The 24,844-nt window shown below is 43.8% G+C and overlaps 1 protein-coding gene across 1 annotated transcript in view; it reads left to right on the top strand.

Moving 5' to 3' along the window:
* The window catches only part of ITGA8 (integrin subunit alpha 8), a 193,297-nt gene that overhangs the window by 82,410 nt on the left and 86,043 nt on the right, over nucleotides 1-24,844 (top strand). The window contains exons 9-13 of the mRNA XM_066585336.1: nucleotides 873-916; nucleotides 3,770-3,826; nucleotides 6,011-6,063; nucleotides 13,072-13,277; nucleotides 17,652-17,843. Coding sequence (XP_066441433.1) covers nucleotides 873-916; nucleotides 3,770-3,826; nucleotides 6,011-6,063; nucleotides 13,072-13,277; nucleotides 17,652-17,843 — 552 coding nt within the window. The remainder of the gene's footprint in view (nucleotides 1-872; nucleotides 917-3,769; nucleotides 3,827-6,010; nucleotides 6,064-13,071; nucleotides 13,278-17,651; nucleotides 17,844-24,844) is intronic.

Genomic DNA, 24,844 nt, shown 5'->3' with positions numbered 1-24,844 from the left:
GAGAGAGGGAAGCAAAGGTGATTTTAAACGAAATGATTATTGTTCCAAAAATCGTTCAAACGGGCGAAAGTGAACAATAATCATTCGGTCTAAACGGGAGCCAACGACTGAATGACACGGGGTAAAGCGTGTGCAAAAACGGCTGTGTGAAGGAGCCCTTAGGCTGGTTTCACACAGGCGTTAAAATTGTGCAAGATTTGTGTGTTGCGAGACGCACAAATTTCACACCAGTACAAACCTTGTTCTTTTGAGGATCCCTTTGGAGCCCCACGTGTAGACTTCTATGGGGACCCTTGGTGCGCACAAAATTAGAGCAGGTCCTATTTTTTTGCGCATGCAGAAAAAGGAAATGAGAATGAAGCCAATGAAATCAATGCTTATTCTGCGCACAAATACGCACGCAAATAAGTCCGTGTGAAGCCGCCCTAAATCTAGAGTGTAACAAGCCAGATGAGAATTACACAGAGCCCTGTCACTGCTTGCAGATAGAGATGAGCGAATGTGCTCGTTTAGGACAATTACTTGATCGAGCATCGCTTTTTTCGAGTAACTGCCTACTCGGGCGAACAGATTCGGGGGCGCCGGGGGACGGCGTGGTGGATCTGGGGGTAGCAGGGGGGAACAGGGGGGAGCTCTCTCACTCTCTCTTTCCCCCTCACTCCCCACCGCAACCACCCGCTCACCCCCGGCGCACCCCAAATCTTTTCGCCCTTTTAGGCAGTTACTCAAAAAAAGCGATGCTCGATCGAGTAATTGCTCTAAACGAGCATGTTCGCTCATCTCTACTTGCAGATGTCCATTCCTGATACTCTGCACATTGAATACTTATAGGAGATTCATTTCTTCATGTCTTGGTTTTATTTCATCGACAGAGTTGGTGTCCGGAATCCCAAGAGGCGAACAGAACTTTGGATATGTATGTATTACCGCTTCTTTATGATCTATGATAGATTCAAGTTTCTGTGTAGTTGATGCATTTACAAATCATCTTCTTTATATCGCATCATTTCCTTGTTAGGGTAGACACCCACTGGTGGTTTTTTTTCCACTGCGCTGCGAGAGTAAAGTTAAAGTCTCGCAGCGCAGTGCGAGGAAAAAAAACGGCATCACGCCAGCATATCGCCAGTCTTTTCAATGGGGCCAGTGGCAGCAGCGCTAGCCCCATTGAAAAGAGATGGAGAATGCCGAGGACTTTTGCCACAGCTGTGACAGTCCACGGTATTCTCCCTATGTTTTCAATGGGGCTAGCGCTGCTGCCGCTGGCCCCATTGAAACCACTTGCGATATGCCAGTTCTATACTGGCGTCTTTCTTGCGCTGCAAGGCGCGAGTTTTCTCGTGCTCTCACAGCGCAAGAAAGAAAAAAACGCAAATGAGCGTCCACCCTTATATCTAGAAATTGTATATAATAATGCTTTAAATAGATTTTTCACCTTTTATATTGTACTTGTTTATGGACAATTCTTGCATCATGAGGGCTTAAACAGATGGCCCATGTGCTAATACGCTTGCCACTACGGAGGGTATTAGCGCATGAATCGTTTTTTTTTTGACTATTCAAACTCTGCGCTATTGCACCCATGTTTGAAAAGAAAAACATAGGAAAACTACATGCGGGAGAGAGAGGGCAAGTCCTATTTTTTCTCGTACATAGTATTAATGCGCCAGAATACTGCTAGCAAAACGGGACAAAATCACATCCAAGTGTTTAAGTCCTTATACACTGTATGGCCACCAGCACTTTTACGATAGGAGCTTCTAAAACGTAGGGCTCCTGCAAAAGTGTGATGTAGTTGCGCTGTGAAGCGAGCGCTATCATGCACGTATCAGCGCTTTTTGCTCTACTTTTCTACACTGCCGGGCACAAACGACTCATCGACGAAAGGGGTCAAAGGAGAGTGTCAAGAATTGTTCTTTCAAATAGGCGATGCGCAGTCAAGCAAATTGCAGTCGACTATACCATTGGTGCTTAAACTAATGTGTCCAAATGCTCAACTCGTCGTTCCTTAGCAATGATGGGCTATAACAGCCGACGACCGGTTCCAGCCCCATTGCTGTCTAAGAGGAACAGAAAGACAAGACTGCAGTGGGCAAAAGAGATAAAAATGGGATCACTGAGCTGGAAAAACATCTCCTGGTCAGATGACGCCAGAGCGTTGCTCTGCGCTGATGGGAGGGTCAGGATTTGATGTAAGCAGCGGTTCAGGCAAGTGGAGCTGAGGTAATGGTGGGGTGCAGGGGCGTAACTATAGAGGATGCAGGGGATGCAGTTGCACCCGGGCCCAGGAGCCTTAGGGGGCCCATAAGGCCTCTCTTCTCTATATAGGGAGCCCAGTACTATGAGTAAAGCATTATAGTTGGGGGCCCTGTTACAAGTTTTGCATCGGGGCCCGGGAGCTTCAAGTTACGCCTCTGGTGTGGTGGATGTCTTCTTGGAACACCCCAGGTCTTCTGATACCTGGAACTCAACGCTACAATTAATTACTGCAGTTCTGAAAGTTCAATGCACTATGAAATGGGTGTTTCTAGTAAAGTGGCCATTCACTGTATATGTTTAATTAATGTGTTAATAATAATAGAAGTGTAATAATAGAAGTGTAATATAATGTGTTAATAATAATAGAAGTGTAATAATAGAAGTGTAATATAATGTGTTAATAATAATATTAATTATAACTATCATTGTAAAAAGTTTTACACTTTCGAACATACTTTGTATTTTCACTCTTCACGATTTCCAAATATCTTATTTTTGCTGTCAGGGAATGGAAACATTCTTGTTTATACCACAGCTTGAAATCCTCACATAAATAAGGCAGAGCTGCAATACCCAGCACAGGCCATACTGTAGAAGGGGGCGCTATCTGTAGGGGGAAAAAAAGCTGACTTAATAATTGATTATTAGAAAAAGAGGTTGTGATCTGCTATTAAGGACTCTAATGTGACATCGAAAGAGGAAGATAGGGGAGTACAAGGCGCACGGTGAAGGACTTGGTGTGTCTATACACTACATGAACAACCTCTTGATTTGAATGGAAGCTTGTAATACCTTATTTCACTTGTAATGGCGCTGCAGGAAAATTGACCAATTAGGGCTCGTTCAGACGGCCTTATGCGCAAATGCACATGATTCAGCGTAATGTATTTGCGCTATAAACGAGGTTGATTTGCGCACGTGTCTGCATAGTTTACTGTACGTTTTTGCACATGCAGGGCTTGCACATATACGCATGGAACCCCCCTCCCACCCCCCCGCACTGATTTAAATGGCTGTTTAGCCTAATGAGGTCCAAATGTGTTCTTTTTTTCACGGAGTTGAGCAGCGTATTGCTTTGTGGTGATGGGTTCTCCTTAATCAGGAACCTTTCTAATAAAATGTGATTGTTCAAAGTGGGTAATCCCTTTAAAAGAGTTTTCCTGAACTGTAGATGAGCCATTCTCAGCAGAGATCTGTTGCCAGGAACACCCAACGATCGATTGATCATTGGGCAATACTGTGCCGACGTTTTTCTGGAAGCACACAGCTCCGTAGATACTGCAGTGGTCAGGTATGGTATTGCAGTTCTCATTCAAGGTTCACAGAGGTACAGCATGAGTCCACAGACTTTTACGCCTTTCGTATTACATACTTGTACAACATGAATTCATAGCATCAGAGCTCTTTGTGAGCAGTATGTGGCCAGGATCTTGAAAATGGTGAGGAATTGAAACAAAGTATGTTTCACCGCTGTAGAACAATTCAGACTGACGGACCAACATTTGTTTTCTAGGTCACCATCATTAGCTCTACAGATATGACGTACATTCACAATTTCACAGGTGATCAGGTAATTTTACTCATCATCAACAGGGAGGGATTGCTGAATTTGTAATACAGAGGTCAACAGTAGATTGTATCTGTAACTAAAATATAACAGCTTGAATAGGTTTTCCATCCAGGGTTAGAAAAACATGGCTGCTTACTTCCAAAAACAGCGCCACTCTTGTCCTTAGGTTGTTTTTGGTATTTCAGCTCAGCTCTCATTCACTGCAATAGAGCCAAGCTGCAATACCGCACACAACCCTATGGTCAAGCGGGGTGCTGTGTTTAAAATCAGCCACGTTTTTCAAAACCTAGACAATTGCATTAAAGCGACTTTCTGCCCCTGGAGAGACAAGGGAGTATATTATCGGTAGTTCTTCCTCTTTGCTGATTCTTTGATCTGCTGTTCTGGGCCCTATTTTCAGCCACCCAAAATAAGTGCTGCAATTTTCTAACTATCTAATACACACTCTGCACTGTTCTCTTATTGGCCAGTAATGACCGCGAGATCACTTCTGGCCAATCAGAGAGCAGGTATAGTGCTCTGATAGTCTAACATTCACCATGCACTGTGGCAATTAGGTAGTCTGAAGATTGTGTCACTGCCTGAAAGCAGGGGTGGAGAGAGATCTCTTTCACACCCCCCCCCCAACAGACCCCCGAGCATGCTTGGACGAGAAGGCAGTTACTCGAGATGAGCGAGGCTCGCTCAAGTAGCTGACCTTACTGAGCATGCTTGCTCATCTCTAATTTTTAACACAGTGCCCATAACCGACTATATCATGGAATCTCTGCGGCTCATTAAGTGTGTATTACAGACCTGTGGATTCTGAGGGCTATTATCTGAATTCAGATCCCTTGTTCTCCAGGGGGAAACAATGCTATCAGCACTCCCCATGGAGAACTGCTGATAAGGCTGACCAACGATTTTTAGGTTGGACTGAATTTAACGATCAGCTAGCAGTGCATGAAACGTGCACGATGGGCGCACATTTAGACGCAACGATTATCGCTAAAACGATCACCTTTTAGCAATTTTTTAGCGATCATCACTGCATGTAAATAGGCCTTTATTGCTAAAAAAGGTCATCCTCCTCCTTCTTTTACATAAATGTGGCTCAGTGGTTGGCACTATTGCTTTGCAGCTCTAGAGTCTTAGCCTCCTAAGTTCACATCCGACTAAGGACAACATCTGCTTAGTCAGATTTGAATCTAGGACCCCAGCACTGCAAGGCAATGGTGCTAACTAGAGATGAGCGAGCATACTCGCTAAGGGCAATTACTCGATTGACCATTGCCCTTAGGGAGTACTTGCCCGCTCGGAAGAAAAGATTCAGCTGCCGGCGGCGGGCAGGGAGCGGTGGGGGAGAGCGGGGAGGAACGGAGGGGAGATCTCTCTTTTCCTCTCTCCCCCCGCTCCCCCCTGCTGACTGCCGCAACTCACCGCTCCCCCGCGCCGGAAGCCGAACCTTTTCTTCCGAGCGGGGAGATACTCGCTAAGGAAAATGCTCGATCGAGCAATTGTCCTTAGCGAGTATGCTCGCTCATCTCTAGTGCTAACCATTTGGGAGAAGGAGGAGGAGAAGAAGCAAGAGAAGAGAGAAGAAGATGAAGAAGAGAGAAGAAGATGAAGAAGAGAGAAGAAGATGAAGAAGAGAGAAGAAGATGAGAAGAAGAAGATGAAGAATAGAGAAGAAGATGATGATGATGAAGAAGAGAGAAGAAGATGATGATGATGATGAAGAAGAGAGAAGAAGAAATTTATGTGGGTTCGACCAAAACAAACTTTTAGCAAAGTCCGACAAAAAAGAGGGCTTGATTGTTTCGGTTCGCTCCACACCACACATAACCCAAATAAGTAGAGGAAAATTGAAGCACATGTCCCTTTTTAAGATCAATGCTCTGTATTATTCATTCACCCCATTAACTGTGTCAGTGATTCCATATGTCAATATACATGTGGAAATATCTGTCCGTAAAGCATCTCATCCATGGGGTCAACCTGCCCTTGTTTACCATAAGTCTCCAGCTTTGGCCTCTAATATCTATGGGGGTTAAGGTTCAATTCATTGTTTGAATACGTAATTCAGCTCGATATTGAATATATACAGATTCTTTCCCCATTAAGACATTGTTTGATGTTGGAATGTAGATACGTTCAAGCTATACAAAGAGTGTCGAGCCGTTGTTAAAACCTCTCTCTTTCCAGATGGCTTCGTACTTCGGATATACAGTTGCTGTGTCAGATGTAAACAATGACGGGTATGTTAACACTATCATCCAATGTTTGAGCCACTCTTAATTACCACCATGAAGAACTGTGTTTTTACTCTATTTTGCAACTTCACCGCCTCCAAGTTTTTAAGATGACGCGTGAAGATTCAATGTCTGAAACCTATTTGACGTTACCTTAAAGTAAATACACCGCTTAATGCATATGATTTCACGCTATGCCTTGTAATCTGCTAAATGTCATACGCTCATGTAGAAGAATTCTTAGAGGAAGTCGAGTAAGAAAAGATCACAGAACTAAATGATGTAAAACTAGGTTTTTAAGATAATTGGAAACCAAAATAAATAGTTAAAGGGGCATCCTCATCCACTGGGTATGCCACAAATGTCTGATAATTGTGAGTTCCACCTGTATAAGATCCTCCAGCTGCAAAGAATTCAAGGACCCATCAAATTTTTCATTACGAACAATGGCCAAAAGTTTTAGTAGAGGGCTTAGCAACTACTACCACAAAAGGGCTATCTGTAACTACACTCTCCTATAAAAAGGAATTGAAAACCTACGCAAGAATCAAAAGTAGCATTTTTTACATCTCACGGGCCTCCTTTGTCCCTAAGAACATTGGATACTCTCCGTGACATACTTTCCACTAACATCTGATACACTTCAGCTGGTATTTCCCTCCATTCATCCTGCAAACGTCAGGTAAGTTCTTTCAAAGAAGATGCATCGGCCCATCTACAGTGGTGCAAAGAGTGTCATTATTGAACAGTTAAAAAATGGAAGAATGTTCTATGGAGTGACGAATCACGCTACTCCATCTTTAAATCAAATGGACGTACGCCGTGTGGGGGACGCCTGGGGAATGTCTCCTGACTGAGTGTGTTGTGCCAACAGTTAAGTACAGCGAAGGTTCTGTTATGGTCTGGGGATGTTTTACGTGACAAGAACCATGAGCATGGAGGTGTACTTTGACATTCTAGACAATAATGTGCAGTAGACAATGTCGCAATACTCCGCAAATGGTCATCAGTACTTCCTACAAGACAACGCACCTTGTCACAAATCCAATGCTGTTTTATATTGGTTTGAGGACATGGATGTTCACATTTGGACTGGCTGCACCAAGTCCTGACTGAGCATCTTTGGGACGAAATGGAATCTTGGGTCAGGTAATATGAGTAGCGTTCATCCTCTTTGAGAGAACTCGCTACACTTTTGCAGGATGAATCGAGGGAAATACCAGCTGAAGTGTATCAGACGTTAGTAGAAAGTATGCCACGGAGAGCGTTTGGTGTCATTAGGGTCAAAGGAGCCCCACTAAGTATAAACCTATGGAAGTAAATACTACTTATGATTCTTGTCAAGTGTTCAGTTACTTTTAGTAGGATAGTGTATAACACCGATGGCGCATTCTCTGGCCCTCTCCAATCAGCACAATGAAAGGTTGCAGCACTCGCCTTTAGCTGAACGCAATGAGTTGTAATACCAGGAAGATCTACACATACAGCCGCTGTGTTAATCACCGGTTGTTCTGGAGATCGGATTCTGACAGATCAAGTATTGATGGAGGGGCTATGAGTGTACATACAAAGAACAGATACTGGTTGTGGAAAATCCAGAAAAGTCATTCTTTATTGCGTTCTTATTAGAGTTGAGCGAACGTACTCTGCTGAGCTTGATGCTCGTTCGAGTATTAGTATTAGCATCACTCCGTGTTCGACCCCGCCCCAGTTTTGGTCCCTCCCCGCTGCTGACAAGTAAGATTTAACCCCTCCCTGCTGCGACGCTGCGCGCATCAACGGTAGTTTGTGGCTGGCTTGGGGGAGGGGAGAGAGGAAAAAAAAAAAGCTCGTCAATCGGCGGGTCCCAGTTCGAAGCTCGACTCAAATAACGAGGACCCGAGCATTTTGGTGCTCGCTCATCTCTAGTTCTTACCACCTAGATTAAAAATGTAAAGGCAAATAAAAGTCTAAACATAGTTGTAGGTAGAATCATGATTTATCTGTATTTTATTGTCTTTTTTGTGCATTGTATAGTGAATTATTATTTTTGTTTCCTCCTGCCATATGATGTATTTTACAATTATATTTAATCCCTACTAGCCTTCCTTTCTCCAACGCCTATACGTACACACCAATACAATGAATTCCCCTTAGGTACTTATATGGGACCCGTCAATTTTCTGTTGAGATGCTTGTATACAACCTATACATCTCTCATTACCATCGATTTTGCCCACCCATTCATTTATTCATTGATTCACTGCCCCATCTATCATTTCATCGAGTCCCTTCTGGTATTAAGATGTTACAGTCATAATGTTACCTATTTAAACTAGATTTACCCTTAGGGCTCGGTCACACGAGCGTTTTTTGGTCCGATCTGCAGACGCGCTTGCAATCTGCAGATCTATAGACCCAATGCATCCCAATGGGAGCAGGCACATGTCCGTTTTTTATGCGGATGTGTGATAAATTATAGGACACAACGATTCGCAGAACGCGCCTATCTGCGTTCTGCGAATCATTGTGTTCTATATATGCGCTCAATGGGGCTGGCGGCAGCAGCGCCGACCCCATTGAGAACATATACTAAGATTGTTCTCCTCTGCCACAGCTGTGCCACAACTATGGCAGAGAAGAACAATGTTCTCCCATTGAAGTCAATGGAGCCAGCAATACGGCCGGCTCCATTGAAAGCAATGGGCTGCCGGCAAGCGCTGGATGAATTTTTGGGAAGGGCTTAAAATATAAGCCCTTGCCTGAAAACCATCCTGATAATGTTTAAAAAAAAAATAAAAAGTATACTCACCTTTTTCCTGCAGCCAGAGTTCAGCCGCGTCCGGCCGGCAGTTCTCCTGAACTGCTCTCTGTAGTATTCAGCAGGTGGGGATTTAAAATCCCCGCCTGCTGAATGGTCTGCCTCTGATTGGTCACAGCCCTCACCAATCAGAGGCAGCTCTCACTCACCTATTCATGAATTCATGAATCGGTGAGTGAGTGCTGCCTCTGATTGGCTGAGCGCAGGGACTAATCAGGGGCAGCGCTCAGCTATTGAATGACAGCTGATACCTCCCTCCCTTGGATTACTATACTACTATTCTTCCTATGACAATGATTTTTATTCTGTCACTATAGTGCATAATCCCGGCACAACTGAGGAAGAGGGCTTGGCCTCGAAATGTGTTTTAATACTGGTTTTGAATCTGTTTCATAAATATTGTTTTTACTTTACGGGAGAGTTGTGCCCAAACCATTTTTTTACCCATCACTTCCTATTATCACATAGCTTATCATATAGGCGTGTTGGCAGCACCTCCATAGAAATTAATGGACTCCTGGTATATCCTATTTGGAGTGCCACTACCCTATACGAACCACTATTCACATCAGTCCAGTAGGCACCACCTTTTGGGTTTGCTCCACTCTTCTTCTTTCTTTTTGAACCTCACACTCTTAGACAGTAATGGTACCCGAACTGGTTGTCTGCTGTTATATTGTAGCCCGTCTGTAGCCTGAAGAGTTGCACATTCAGGTATGTTAGCAGCAGAAGACAATGTGAATGACCCCCAGAGGTCTTATATGATGTCATGGAGGACATAGAAGTTACAAAAATAAGTTTAAAAAAATTACAGAATAAAATTAAAAAAAATATATAAAAAATGACCCACTACGGACGCCAACGTAAACCGTCTCCATATGCACCCTGTATATGGGGGGAACAAGGGGGAGCTCTTTCTCTCTCCCCCCGCTGCCCCGAATCTTTTCGCCCGATTAGGCAGTTACTCGAAAAAAGTGATGCTCGATCGAGTAATTGCTCTAAACGAGCACGTTCACTCATCTCTACTGATGACTAGAGATGAGCGAGCGCCCAAATGCTCGGGTCCGCGTTATACGAGTAACGAACCCCATTGACTACAATGGGAGACTTAAGCATTTTTGTATGTGGGACGCCGGGTGCTGGGCTTTTTTTTTTTTTTAGGGGTCGCTCTCTCTCTCTCTCTCACACACTCTCTGTCTCTCTCTCCCCCCCCCCCTACCTGCCAGACAAAAAATTTGCCATTGACGCGCACTGCGTCGCGGCGGGGAGGGGTCAAAACAGGCACGTCACAGCGGGGAGGAGCCAAAAACTGGAGTCGAACACAGCTTGATGCTCGTTCCAGTAACGAGCACCTTCGAGTACCCTAATACTCCAACGAGCATCAAGCTCGGCAGAGTATGTTCGCTCAACTCTACTGATGATGACCTATCGAGAGGATAAGTCATCAGTTATAAAATACTGAAATGCCCCTTTAATTTCTCTTGGACACAGACCAGCATTCAGCGGTTTCTCTCAGCCCTGTAGACTTTATATGGACAGCAACTCACATGCATGATCATCGCTCTATTCCGATATTTAGCACCTATTCTTTGTGGGCCAATGCTTTAATACACACATTATAAAAAAAAATCCAGCCCCTAGAAGGAGTTGTTGTTTTGCTGCAAAACTCGGCTTGCGTTACATCTCAGGCCGAAATACAAATGAGATAAACCATTCTTATAGGCTCCTGTGCCTATGAGAACCGTTTCCACATGCTTGGCTGAATCGGAAATTTGGTCTCACTGTGCCCATTACATGTACTGCCTTTGTCATCCATGCATCCTTGCTTCAGTTTGCAGTGGTGTGATGAATGATGAAACTGGACTACTAAGGAGTAGACCTGGGTTGTGTTTAGCTACGAATCCAGGTTTAGTTTAGGCACTGACGAAGACTATGTTTGTGTCTGGAGACCTCGGGGTAAGCATCTCAATCCTGCCTTTGCTGTGGAGTGGCATACTGCCCCCTGCTGGTGTGATGATCTGGGCGCCATCTCATATGACAGTTGTCATCCCGAGTAGTAGTACGAGGGACAATGACAGCTCAGTGATATGTTCAGGACATCCTGCAGCCACATGTGTTCCTCTCATGGCGGCTTCCAAGAGGCAGCGGGTTAATGCTCGGCCGCACACACAGAAGTGACCCAATAACATTGTCACAGTTCTGTGGCTGCCTGGTCACCCGATGTATCACCAATGGAACATGTATGGGACTGTCTGGGACACCAACTGCGACAGCTTACAAGTTTGCACAATCTAGAGGCTCAATTATAGCAAATGTGGACTGATATGCCGCAGAATACTATACATGATTTCTATGTCCCCATACCCACCTTTATCACATCTTGTATCCTAGCTAGAGGCGGCCCAACAGGGTACTAGAGCCAGCATGCCTACCTGTATCACATCTTGTATCCTAGCGAGAGGCAGCCCAACAGGGTAGTAGAGCCAGCATGTCTGCTCATATCACGTCTTGTATCCAAGCTAGAAGCTGCCCAACAGGGTACTAGAGCCTCCATACCCACTTGTATCACATCTTGTATCCAAGCTAGAGTTGGCCCAACAGGGTACTAGAGCCAGCATGCTGGCCCGTATCACATCTTGCCTCCAAGCTAGAGGCGGTACAACAGGGTACTATAGCCTCCATGCCCACTCGTATCACATCTTGTATCTAATCTAGAGGTGGCCCAACAGGGTACTAGAACCAGCCTGCCTGTCCGTATCACATTTTGCCTCCAAAATAGAGGTGGTACAACAGGGTACTAAAGCACCCCTGTCACTTGTATTACATCTTGTATCCAAGCTAGAGTCGACCCAACAGGGTACTAGAGTCAGCATGCCTACCTGTATCACATCTTGTATCCTAGCGAGAGGCGGCCCAACAGGGTAGTAGAGCCAGCATGTCTGCTCATATCACATCTTGTATTCAAGCTAGAAGCTGCCCAACAGGGTACTAGAGCCTCCATACCCACTTGTATCACATCTTGTATCCAAGCTAGAGTTGGCCCAACAGGGTACTAGAGCCAGCATGCCTGCCCGTAACACATCTTGCCTCCAAGCTAGAGGCGGTACAACAGGGTACTAGAGCACTCCTGCCCACTCATATTACATCTTGTATCCAAGCTAGAGTCGGTACAACAGGGTACTAGAGCCTCCAAGCCCACCTGTATCACATCTTGTATCCAAGCTATAGATGGCCCAACAGGGTACTAGAGCCAGTATGCCTGCCCGTATCACATCTTGCCTCCAAGCTAGAGGTGGTACAACAGGGTACTAGAGCCTCCATGCCCACTCGTATTACATCTTGTATCTAATCTAGAGATGGCCCAACAGGGTACTAGGGCCAGCCTGCCTGTATCACATTTTGCCTCCAAGCTAGAGGCGGTACAACAGGGTACTAGAGCACTCCTGCCCACTCGTATTACATCTTGTATCCAAGCTAGAGGTGGTACAACAAGGTACTAGAGCCTCCAAGCCCACCTGTATCACATCTTGTATCCAAGCTAGAGGTGGTACAACAGGGTACTAGAGCCTCCATACCCACCCGCATCACATCTTGTATCCAAGCTAGAGGTGGTACAACAGGGTACTAGAGCCTCCAAGCTCACCTGTATCACATCTTGTATCCAAGCTAAAGGTGGTACAACAGGGTACTAGAGCCTCCAAGCTCACCTGTATCACATCTTGTATCCAAGCTAAAGGTGGTACAACAGGGTACTAGAGCACCCCTGCCCACTCGTATTACATCTTGTATCCAAGCTAGAGGTGGTACAACAGGGTACTAGAGACTCACTTCAGGGGTCAGTTTTCCACAATAAATTATTCTTTTGCTCTGATATTGTAATCACTTACTTTCTATGTGTGATCCAATCAACTTTACAATCACACATAGAACGTTTTATTCCATTCCGACAACTCCTTCTAGGGGAGGGATTTTTTTTACAATGAGCGTATAAACAACCATAAAAGAAGAATCTCAAGCAAGAGAGCAGCAGGTTAATGATACTCAGTGCTCCATAGGAAGCATATTTTAAGCAGGTGGTATTCTCCTAGAGAGAGTATGAGAGGAAATTGCTGATTAGGGGAATCTATGATATATTATGCCAGCAAAAGGTAGTTGCAGTAGACTTTTCTGCACTTCGACATATGCTTTTAAATGATTTTCCTCTCCTTGTGCAGTTTAGATGATGTTCTGGTGGGGGCACCATTGTACATGGACCGTGAATTTGAGAGTAACCCAAAGGAAGTGGGCCACGTCTACCTCTACTTGCAGGATAGTCCACTCATGTTCAGAGATGCCCAGATTCTGAGAGGCAGCGAGGTGTTTGGCAGATTTGGCAGTGCTATTGCAAATTTAGGGGATTTAAATCAAGATGGATACAACGGTAAGTCTTCTTTCTACTAAAGTTTATAACTTGCTACTGGATTATCTATTGTTAAACTCACAATTCATTTGGCTTTCTATTACTGCAATGCAGATGATGGTTTGGGTGTACCAGAGAGCACTGTTGGGTGAATTGTAGACAAAGAAGTTACATCCCAGACAAGGCTGTCCCTCAAAACTATGTTAACCCTTTCCAATTGAAATTGTATCCAGATTTTCCTAGGGGGCTTACTCTTTTTCTGCTGTTATACAACGGTGCTATCTGCTGGCTAAAGCCAGTACTGCATGAGGGGACACATTGTATAGGCTCCGACAGCAGAGAGGCTGGCGATATACAGTAAGAGAACCCCGACGGACGTCTTCCAACATCGGAGCTGTACAGCCTTAAATCATAATGTCTTTAGACGTCAGACAGTGGATTGGAAAGGGTTAAGTGATATGTTTGACCGCGAAGTGGAGACACTCAAATGAAAGAAAACAGAAACGGCACTACAGACTTAACTTGTGATGCAATTTTTTTATTAAGCATAGGGACGAAAAGGACAGTTGATCAATGAATCCCCTACCTATGGCTTCCTGGTTTACTACATGATGACACCACAGTGGATTCCATTGGGGATCTAGATTTCCTATCCACTTGGCCCCTCCTTGATCTACTATTCTGGAATCTATGTTTATATATGCTCAATAAATAATCTAATCTGAATTTGCACCACAAAAGAAGTCTTGTGGTGTCTACTTCCTTCAACTGTACTGGAAAGTATTGAGATTATGATCTGAGGCTTGTGCAGAGGTCATTGTGCAGGGAGGGGGGAGGAGCTGAGCCGTGACCATCAGCTTCAGTGATTGGTAGATCCTCTTCTATCTATACATAGATGTTACTTTTCATTATCATATTGTCTGTATTGATACTGAGATGACAACTGAGATAGCGTTGAGCGAAACGAAACAGTCATACCCTGTTTTTGTTGGAATCTTACCAAGAATTCAGTTCAATGCAAACTTGAATCTCCGGTGTCTTGGCCAAATTAAAAAAAAATGTTTCTTCTTCCTTTTTTCTTCTTTTCTTCTCCTCCTACTTCCTTTTCTCCTCTTTCTCCTCCATTTTCTCATAGGTGACCTAAGAGTTTTATGCAGGGCTTTCATGGCTCTTAGTGTTATACACCAGTTTTAGGGGTATTATAGTCCTTGTGTGGCACAGAGTGTCAAGGCAAAAATTCAGTCCTAAACTCTCACTCATGACCTGAAGGGTGTCGGTTTAATCACTGCGTGTTTCAGGTAGCCGGCTCATGGTTGACTCAGTCTTTCATCCTTTTGAATTCAGTAAAATGGGGAAGTCAATGGCAAACCACCCCACGAAAACAGTCTGCCAAGAAAACGTCACGTTGAGACATCACCCGAGGAGTGAGTCGTGACTCGGTGCTTGCACCAGGGGACTTTACCTTTACCTTACCTATAGGGGTATTGGTGGAATTCTAATTCAGTTTGAACTTATTAGGACCAAACAAAAAATTTTGACCAAATTTGGCAAAGCAGCTGAACCAAATTTTTTAAAAGTTTGCTCATCACTGTATACAAAACAACAAGTGTCAGCCTATTATTAGGCTCTTTGGTCAGTGTGAAAACTGCAAGATTTCAGGATTTAAAAAAAAAAATATTGATAGTGATGTGGGAAATTAGAAAAAAAAAGAACAGGAAGTATTCTAAAATACGTTTAACCGAAAAGCTAAGTATAGCACGTGCTGTTGCTTTCTACTCTGTTCTGTCCAGTAGTGACTTCTTTATACATTTTGCAGATGGCAGAATTAACATTTTGCTATAAGCAATCTTTGTTTTCTGCAGCTTGGCTATGATCTGCGCCTTCTCTCACTGTTTGACCCTTCGCAGCTTTCCACACTTCAGTCCATAGAGAGCCCCTTTATGAGGATAACCTCTCAATTAACCCCCATTTCTGTTCTGAAACCTGTCTGCGAGCTCCATAATACTTTCCACATTTATGGCAGAGTTTGTCTAATTAGTGTCCTATGTTCAGGGCTGTAACTTTTTTTTCCTACTACTCAGGGATTTAGTATGAGAGTCTCAAGAGTGGAAGCATTTCTTCTGTCTGCACCAGTAATGTGACTTGTATAAAGAGAAGAGAAAAAACCTAACTCCTACATTACAGCTATTTTCTAATCCCCTCAACAGTAATCTAATGCTTACCTAATCCCCACGTTGTACTATGGACTATGAGCACCAGCCTGTGCCGGAGACTCGCTCACTTGCAGACTGCTGGCTTAAAAACTGGCCTGTGGCCTACTAGGCTGAATGGTCCGGTAGGGAGTCAATGACCAACTAGCATTATATACAATATATCAGTATAGAAAAAGGTCAGGGTCAGTATACAGAGGACATTTTTTCCCATTTACAGTAGACTCAAAGACACGTGACACACAATAAATGTGCCTTTTCAGCAAGAGCTAAGGATATAGTCCTCACGACTGTGCACTCGCCATGTAGTCCTCCGTCTGCTTGAGCTTTGTTTCCACCAGTCCACTCAGCATTGATGGACAGCTTTCACCCTCTGTATAGTATAGACAGAAGCTGTCAATCAATGGCAGGTGGGCAGGGGTAGCCTGCCACAAATGAATACGAGGACTACGAACTTCTGCTGATTTTATGAAAACTAAGTAATTAAATTTAAAAAGTGACTCATCCATGGAAAGAGGGTCTCTATTGCTAGTTTGTGCTACCTTAATAGATAGAAATGAGATAGATAGATAGATAGATCTATTTGCAGCATCCTGTAGAGTGACCCCAGACACATGGTATACGCTAAGGAACTGGAAGGGCAAAATGCTAGCTTGTCACGGCGGCACTTACTCCCTCCCGGAGCGATGCACGCAGCCAAGGCCAGGGCAGCGCTGGGCCTCTTCTGGATACCCCTAGGATAGGGATGCCCAATAGATGGTGGAACAGGGATTGCGGTTGTCACGGGTGACGCCACCGTTCTGGTACCCACCAGCATGAACATCAGCGGGAAAATAAATGAGCCACACACAGTGATATAGTACCTCAGGTCTCTGGGAACGGTCAGGGCCTGGAATAACTTTAGTGGAAGAAAACTTCCACAATACACAAGGCACAAATTACAGACTGAGAAAGTGCAGGCAATAGATAAGTTAGAGTACCTCCACACGGCAGGCCCAGGCTTCAGGACACCTGTGTGTGATGAATTAAAGACGCGTACCTCCACTCAGCAGGACCCAGACTTCAGGACTCTCGAGTGTGAACAATAAGAATAGAGTACCTCCACCCGGCAGTCCCAGACTACAGGATGCTCGGGTGTGAAAACCATTGTAGATGAGTACCTCTGCACTAGGCCTTGGAATGATGCACTCACTTGCTGCTCACTCTCTCTCTTTGGGGCTCACTCTTTCTTTCAGGAACAAGCACTCTGGGAAACCTCTCCTCCTCTTCTATCTTCAACACATGAGGGCTGAAGGTGCCCTCATGTGCCTCTTTACTTTGCCTTCTCAGCTCCAGAAGATGGACTTGTCTCCTTTCCCACTCTCACTCACATTTATAGCCTCTCTCATACCACGTGACAGGACATAAATTGATACATTTACCAGACAGTCAGTTTACACTTTGCAGACATTAAAGGGGTTGTCCCGCGTCAGCAAGTGGGTCTATACACTTCTGTATGGCCATATTAATGCACTTTGTAATGTACATTGTGCATGAATTATGAGCCATACAGAAGTTATCAAAAGTTATTCACTTACCTGTTCCGTTGCTGGCGTCCTCGTCTCCATGGTTGCCGTCTAATTTTCGCCGTCTAATGGCAAAATTAGACACGCTTGCGCAGTCCGGGTCTTCTGCTTTTCTCAATGGGGCTCCGTGTAGCTCCGCCCCGTCACATGCCGATTCCAGCCAATCAGGAGGCTGGAATCGGCAATGGACCGCACAGAAGCCCTGCGGTCCACCGAGGGAGAAGATGCCGACGGCCATCTTCAGCAGGTAAGTAAGAAGTCACCGGAGCGCGGGGATTCAGGTAAGCGCTGTCCGGTGTTCTTTTTTAACCTGCATCGGGGTTGTCTCGCGCCGAACGGGGAGGGGGTTGAGAGAAAAAAAAAACCCGTTTCGGCGCGGGACAACCCCTTTAACTCATCATTTGCTGCAGCTGTGCAAAACACATAACAGAGTGACAAGACAGCTTTGCACAGAGCATCTAAATAAGACATAGATGTATGACCTTATGGAGGGGGCCAGGAAAGCATGTACTGGGCCACTACATCTATCTATCTATCTATCTATCTATCTATCTATCTATCTATCTATCTATCTATCTATCTGTCTCACATATTTGAACTCTCTTGCCTTAATTTTGCAGATGTTGCGATCGGATCCCCATTTGCAGGGGAAGACAGAAAGGGAAAAGTGTTTATTTACAACGGGAACAAAAATGGCTTAAATGACAAACCGTCTCAAGTCTTGGAAGGATCTTGGACCTCAGCATCGCTGCCGGCAGGATTTGGCTTCACCTTAAGAGGGGATTCAGACATAGACAAAAATGATTATCCAGGTATGTGACTATTTATCTAGTTTGAATTCCGTGGAGGACGGTAATTCCATCCCTGCATTGTCTGCAAAGATCATTTACAGAACAGAGGGGCTCATCGGGTTCGTCATTGCTTCTGCTGAACATTTTAATATAACCAGGATAAAGTAACGTGGGGAAGCTTTATAAGAACCTTGTCAATGATCATCCAGGCATTTTGTCTTATTCATTCCTGTTTGACTCCTAAATGTTCCTTCATATATTGTATTTTTCATCTTAAAGGGTATGTCCTAATTGTTTTTAGGTCCAACATCTTCAAAGGGAAATCAAGGATTTTTTCTGTTAGAGTCCAAATCCTCTAACTCCCTTCATACAGCCCTAGAGCTACATGCCAAAAATGTTGTTCACTTGCAAGTACTATGGCCTTTTCATTATTTACCAGGTAGAGCGCTGTACATTTTTTTCGTAACTTTGTCTGGTCCTGCAGCACAGTCTCATTCATGTGAATTGTAACGAGCTGCAGTACCAGGGACAGCCACTGAAAAATGTACAGTGCTGCACCTGTAAACAGTGAAGAGACCACAGTGCTTGCCTGAGCACTTCAGTCCCATTACTCATCTGAAGGGGAGGAGAGAGGCAGAGAGCCGGCGAGGGGGAGGAAAGGGAGAAGACAGCTCAGATGGTAGCATATATCGGCCAGCCGTGAAAACAGCGGCCGCTATACGCACCTGTGAATAAGCCCTTAAACTTATTTTTTTAAGCTTTTCAATACATTATGTGGTACAGCAAATACAACTATTAAAAAATACAGCTCATCCTGCAAATAAACAAGCCTTCATTTAGCCGTGTCGACCGGAAAATAAAAAAACTTTATATCTCTTGATAAGTGAAAATGAAAAAACTAAAAAGAAAATGTAAGAAATTTCTGGTCTTTATTGGGTTAAAATCCCAGAAAACTCCGTTAAGGCATTTAATTAAATAGGGCTGACATTGAATTCTTCGACAGCCCATGGACAAGACTACTGCCGTTTCCAATGTCTGTTCTCGCCATATGACAAGTGTGGCTTGTTACAGTTACAGCCACACTTGTCATAATGATTGCAAGCAGAGATCTTGAAAATCATGAGGAAATGGTACAGAAAGTATACTGCAAACTTGTACAACTTTTCAAGATACAATGAATAACATTTCTTTGTCTCTTTAATGTGACTTAGGAAGATGACAAACGTCTACAACAATGTGAATGACCCCTATGCTGTTCATACAGTGAAGAGATCTGGGGGATCAAAATGACCAATTACTTTAACCCCCCAACAGTCTGGTTTAAATTTTAAAAACCCTCCCGAAAATGTCACTTTTTTTTTATTGTAGATTTTGAATTCATGTCTCATATAAAAATATTTGACGCAGAATTCAGTCATCTTAGCTGCATTTTGAACCCCTTAGAACAACTAACTTAAAGGGGTTCTGTCATTAGGGGAAAAAAAAGCAATACCTACCTAATCCTCCCCAGGCTATCCTCTTACCGCATCTTCACTTCACTGATCTTCTCCTGGCTCCTTGAGCCCCCTAGTTCACCTCACCTCCAGCCAGCCGGATCCTCTTCCTCCTGTTATGGAGCGTACATTCTTGGCATACTGCTTCCAGGAGGTCAGTGTAAGTTACGTCACTAGACAGAGACTTCACTGCCTAGCATGAGATGCCAGGCTACTGCCGAGACTGCGCATGTGCGCTGTCCTGACGCAAGTGTTCATATACTATTGATGCGAGACAGCATGCATGCACAGTCTCGGCAACAGCATTCGGCATAAGATTCAGTGTACTAGTGACCGGGTACACTAACCTGCAGAATGCCAAGAATGTACATAACGTCACAGGAAGAAGAAACATCGTCCGGCTGGAGGAGCCAGGAGAAGATTGGTAAGGAGAAGATGCAGTAAAAAGATTGACGGGGGAGGAACAGATAAGTAATGATTTTTTTTCTAATGACAGAACCTCTTTACGTTCAATACGAGCCATTTTTGGGTACATATAACGTATTTAATACCTTTTTATAATTTTTTATTTGCTGTTTTTTGGATTTATTTTTACAGCATTCACAGTGTGCTATTATGTTACCTTGATTCTCCGAGTTATTATAATTATGACATCACCGAATTTATAGAGATTTTATGTTTTACCACTTTTGCACAATACTAAAAATATTAATTTTTTTTTTCACAAAAATACTTTTTATGTGGCGCCACATTCTAGAACCAGAGTTTTTCAGTTGACAGAGCTGTATCAGGCCTGTCTTTTATGAAACAATTTGTACTTTTTATTGATACCATTTGGAAAAATATACAATTTTTAATTATGTTTTATTCCTGTTTAGGGGACGCAAGATGATCAGAAAATGGCTATTTTGGATTTTATTTTTTATGGAATTTTCCATGCTTGATAAATAATGTAATATTTTATAATACAGGTTGTTGTGAATGTGGTGATACCAGTTATGTGAAGGTTTTTTTATTGTTGTTTTTATTTTTTCAATATTTAAAGCCTTGTTTAAGAGGAAAAAAAGGTTTGTTTTTTTCTGTAAAAACATTTAGATAACAGGTCAGCAATGACTGCAGCATCTGCAGGGTTAAACGGTATAGAGGAGTGATGAGATGAGCAAGTCCTCGTCATTTCAATTCTTTTCTGGAAAAAACCCACATGCGACAATCGGAGAGCAAATATGCTTTCTGAAAAATGGGGGTGGGAGGTCAAAAATTCATACCACTCCTTCCCTGGGACAGGGAGATATACAGGAGCACCACAGATCTTCTCTGCTGCCACTGGTCTTCCCTCCCACTCTCCTCTGTACATACACTAAAGCATTACAGTATTCCCGACTCCACTTCAAACGGATGTAACTCCGGTTCTGTAAGGGCTATGGACATTTTAAATTCAAGAATCTTAGATGTAAACAGAACCAAAATGATAGGCCTGGAGCTACAGCCAGGGGTTAATAGCCGCACAGTATAGACAAATCACTAAACCTTGGCCGCTTCTCTGTTGAATCATTGGTTGTTTTCTGGGACTTCATCGTTTTTCCAAAACACATGAGATAAAATTGGAATTTGATGCTCTTAATGCTTCTAACATTTGTTTTTTGGTAGCAAAACCTGAACAGGAAATATTTAATCTTTTCACAAACTTCCCTCCTGTAAATATAGTCACGTTTGTGCTTAAAATACGGAAATTGATTATTTCCTCTGTTGTGTCACATGATACAGTTGATGCAATTCAGTGAGCAACATTTATTTGTGTTAACAAACCTTTGTTGCCCTTGTCCCCAACTACCATGTGCCTCATAATACTAGTGTCTTCTTATGTGGCAGAAGGGGTTTGGGGCCCCTATAGACATTAGGGCCCGGATGAAACTGTTATATATGCACACTCTACAGAATTACTCATGGATGGAATCTACATACAGTATACTGTTCAGTAATTTTCCAACTACATTGCTTTCTCTATCTTCGTCTTGAGTTACTTGATCTTAAAAGCTAGTCAAAATTTAGCCAGTTGATGAGCTTTAAGGGGTTTTGTCATTAAAAAAAAAATTATTTAAACTTACCTATTCCTTCCCTGTCTGTCTCCTTATCACATTTTCTCCTGGTTGAGCATCTCCAGTGCCCCAGGTCAGCTCACTGCAGGCTGGGCCCAGCTTGTTATGAAGGCTGCTTTATCACAAACTCCTTCCTGCTGGGTCAGTGAAGGTCACATCCCTGTGCTGTAGCTTCACAGCCTAGGAAGGAAGTGTAATCTATTTCAGAGACAGCTCGCATGAGCAATCTCTGAAGAAGATAGGCAGTCCTCCTGCTGGCCTGTGAGCTGTGACATAACGAACATTGGCAGTAACCTCACAGGAAGGAGCAGAATCGGGCAGCTGGAGGTGAAGTGAAACCCCGGACTGCAGGAGACAGGAGAAGATAAGGGAGGTGAAGATCTGGTAAGTAGACTGATGGGGGAGGAATAGATAAGTAGAGCATTTTTCTTTTTTAGTGACAGAACCCCTTTAAAGCATCCCTCCGGGCCCCTATCTCTGACTACGGCCAGCTGCACATGACCAGATTTGCATTGCGGAATCCGAGGCCGACATCCGCACGGACGGCTTCCATTGAAGTCAGTGGAAGCCGTCCGATCTGTGGCCTATCCGCAATTGATATTGCAAATAGGTCGTGGGCACCCGCGCCATTTCCTAGCGACGGCACGGGAGAAAAACATCTGTTCTGCACATGTCTGACGGTGAGTCGTGTGGACCATCCGCAGTACAGATGAAGAGACTTAATGACGGGTACGCATGGACGCCGGCTGGGCACAGGGTGGGAATCGGCTGTAGGCTCCCGCATATGGAATCTGACTCGTTGGTGTGCAGCCAGCCTACCTGATGTACACTGTGCATAGCATCCATTGGTAGTCTGATACACTACTTGCTGATCTTACTGACCAGCATTACTCATGTGGACTGCAGCGGCTGATCAACACAGGTGTAGTGGCTTAGATTAATGGTACAAAGTAATATACTCATTGCATCAGGTAGTCGGAGAAGCTGTTGCAGCCATCTTTGTTTGTCCAGGCCTGAAGGGTTGTTTTGAGGTTCGCAGCTATCACCTGCTTATTTAGTGGCTGCATAAGGCTAAGTAGCCCATATCCTCAGGATAGGTCATCAACACCAGCATACCTCTAGGGTTCACAGGGGATGCAATTGTGGCCAGACCCCTTAGCAAATGGGGCCCATGGGACCCGCCATATACAATTTTACTGCCTCAGGCCAGCTGTGGCACTCAGGGAGGGGAGGGCCATTACCCAGGGCAGCCGGCAACCAACTACATGCTACAGACTTCCCTGGCGTGCGGTTTTCCCTTCCACTGAGAGACTGCAGTCTTTCAGTGCACTGCCTGACGCATGATTAGTTCAGCTGGCAGTGCCCTGACAGTGTCTATGCCTTACAGATACTATGTCTGCTATCATGCCTGATGAAGGTCATAGAAAAGAAACCAATGCCAAAAAAGCTATTTTTTATTTATTTGTCTTCCAAAACACAAAAGGAAAAACCTATTAAAAAGTTGCACGTACTCCCAAATGGTGCCAATGGAAACTACAATTCATCTTGCAATGAACAAGACCTCCCACAACTTATTTGTCAAACGGGTAAAAATGTTACTCTTGGAACAACATGTCACTTCTTCACATAGATCCACACAGAATTGTGTTAGAAATTCCGCATGTGGGATTTGCCTACTAACAGGGCTAAAGCTGCAAGGGAATCAATGGCAAAAGTCGTGGCAGAAATCTGTGGCTTAGATGTGGATTTCTGCTATTGTTTTAAAGGCGGAATCAGAGTGGAACAGTCCACGTTAAATTTTGCTGTATGAATATACCCTAATGGGTCCACAAAGCATCTCACTTCTGACTTGCTGGATGAGCTACAGGGTGATAGAGCTGTGGTCCCACCAGGTCCTTTTCCCCTACTACAGAGCTGCACTGATAATCCAGGGGACTTTGCAGCACTGTTATCTAAAACCAGGAATTGCAGTGATATCAGCTGGTGATGGCACCACTGGGCACAGTTATAGGTGACTGATTTACTGTACAAAAGTGCTGGGCAGCTGCAATATGAACTGGTATCTTAAGCTGTTGGGCTGGTACTCTCCCCTCAGTCCTGACTGTACCCGGGTCACATGCCCCCCCTGCCCAGACCCAGACCCCCCAGCTATGCCCCTACTTTACATTGTTTTTGAATATAATATTGGTTAAATTGGTCTTCAAGAGCGATTTTTCTCCTTGTGATGTGTCCTAATGCCAGAAGTGCATTTGAAGTTCCCGGCCTCTGATGCATATATCAGACCACAAAAAACAATTAGACTTGATTGGTCTCAAATATTGTGGATTATTAGGCAGTGATATAAACATATATAAAACAATCTTGTAAGAGGAGAGTTCTTGGGAAGGAAACGCTAAAAAGGTGAACACATAATCTGCTAATATATCCATTTTTTGAGCAGATTAATTTACTAATTCTGGTCTTGTGAAATACAGTACCGCATTATAATTGTGGCCTAGAGGAAGAGGCATATTGTGTGTCAGAGGGAGGAGCCAATTACAAGTGTGAAGGAGGGGCCTATTAAGTGGCAAAAAGAGGTGCCCTTTTTATGGGCTTCTTGGGTACCATTAAGTAGCCGACTTGCAACCTGAGCACCCAATACAGTTCCCTAATGCTGTTGACTCTTGATGATTCCCAGAGGAAAAGAGTTTAGGGACTTGATAAAGGGCCCAATCTCATTTTATAGTTGGTTGGAATTTTTAACTGGGGCTCTCCAAGTTCAGAAGGCTCATGGATCTTGTATGGCTGTGTCTGGAATGGTGGCGAAATTCCAAAAACTAACTCAGCCAGATTAATTTTGTTGACTGCAAGAGGAAACCGGAGTGATGCAGCTGGAGGACAATATTCTCAACTAAATATTAATTCACCAAGAATCTCCCAGCAAGGATTAACGACCCACATGTAGATTTCTTTCCATTTATGTTGTTAATGACAGAATGTTCCATTAATGCCAGATATAGGCCAGAATAAGGGAGCTGCTTGCCTGACCTTGAGATGTGACTTTCTTATCAGCCCTCAATAGTGGCACTTCCTCTTTAGTAATAGGCAATGACATAAAGTTATTGTTTTCCCCATGAAGTAGGCCAAGTTATGACAGGAAAAGAGAATAGTACATAGTTAATCATTTTTTAATATTGGATAGTTTTCATCCGCCCTGGAAACAAGGAAAATCTTGTAAATAGTAGATGAATGTGCACTTGTTCCCCTTAAATAAAATGTTAAAAAATGGGGGATCTTTATCGAAACTGGTGCAAAGGAAAAGGAAGGGAAAAGTTACTGAGAGCATAAAGGTTAAAGGCATTGTCTAGTTGTAACCTACTGATGGCCTGCCCTTAGTACAGGTCATCAGTAGTAGATTGGTGGGAACCATCACCAGGGACCCGCGCTGATCATC

This window comes from Eleutherodactylus coqui, chromosome 12, assembly GCF_035609145.1.
Source record: "Eleutherodactylus coqui strain aEleCoq1 chromosome 12, aEleCoq1.hap1, whole genome shotgun sequence".
Classification (NCBI taxonomy): Eukaryota; Metazoa; Chordata; class Amphibia; order Anura; family Eleutherodactylidae; genus Eleutherodactylus; species Eleutherodactylus coqui.
The sequence above is the reverse complement of the archived record's forward strand: the minus strand, read 5'-3'. Positions and strand labels throughout refer to the sequence as shown.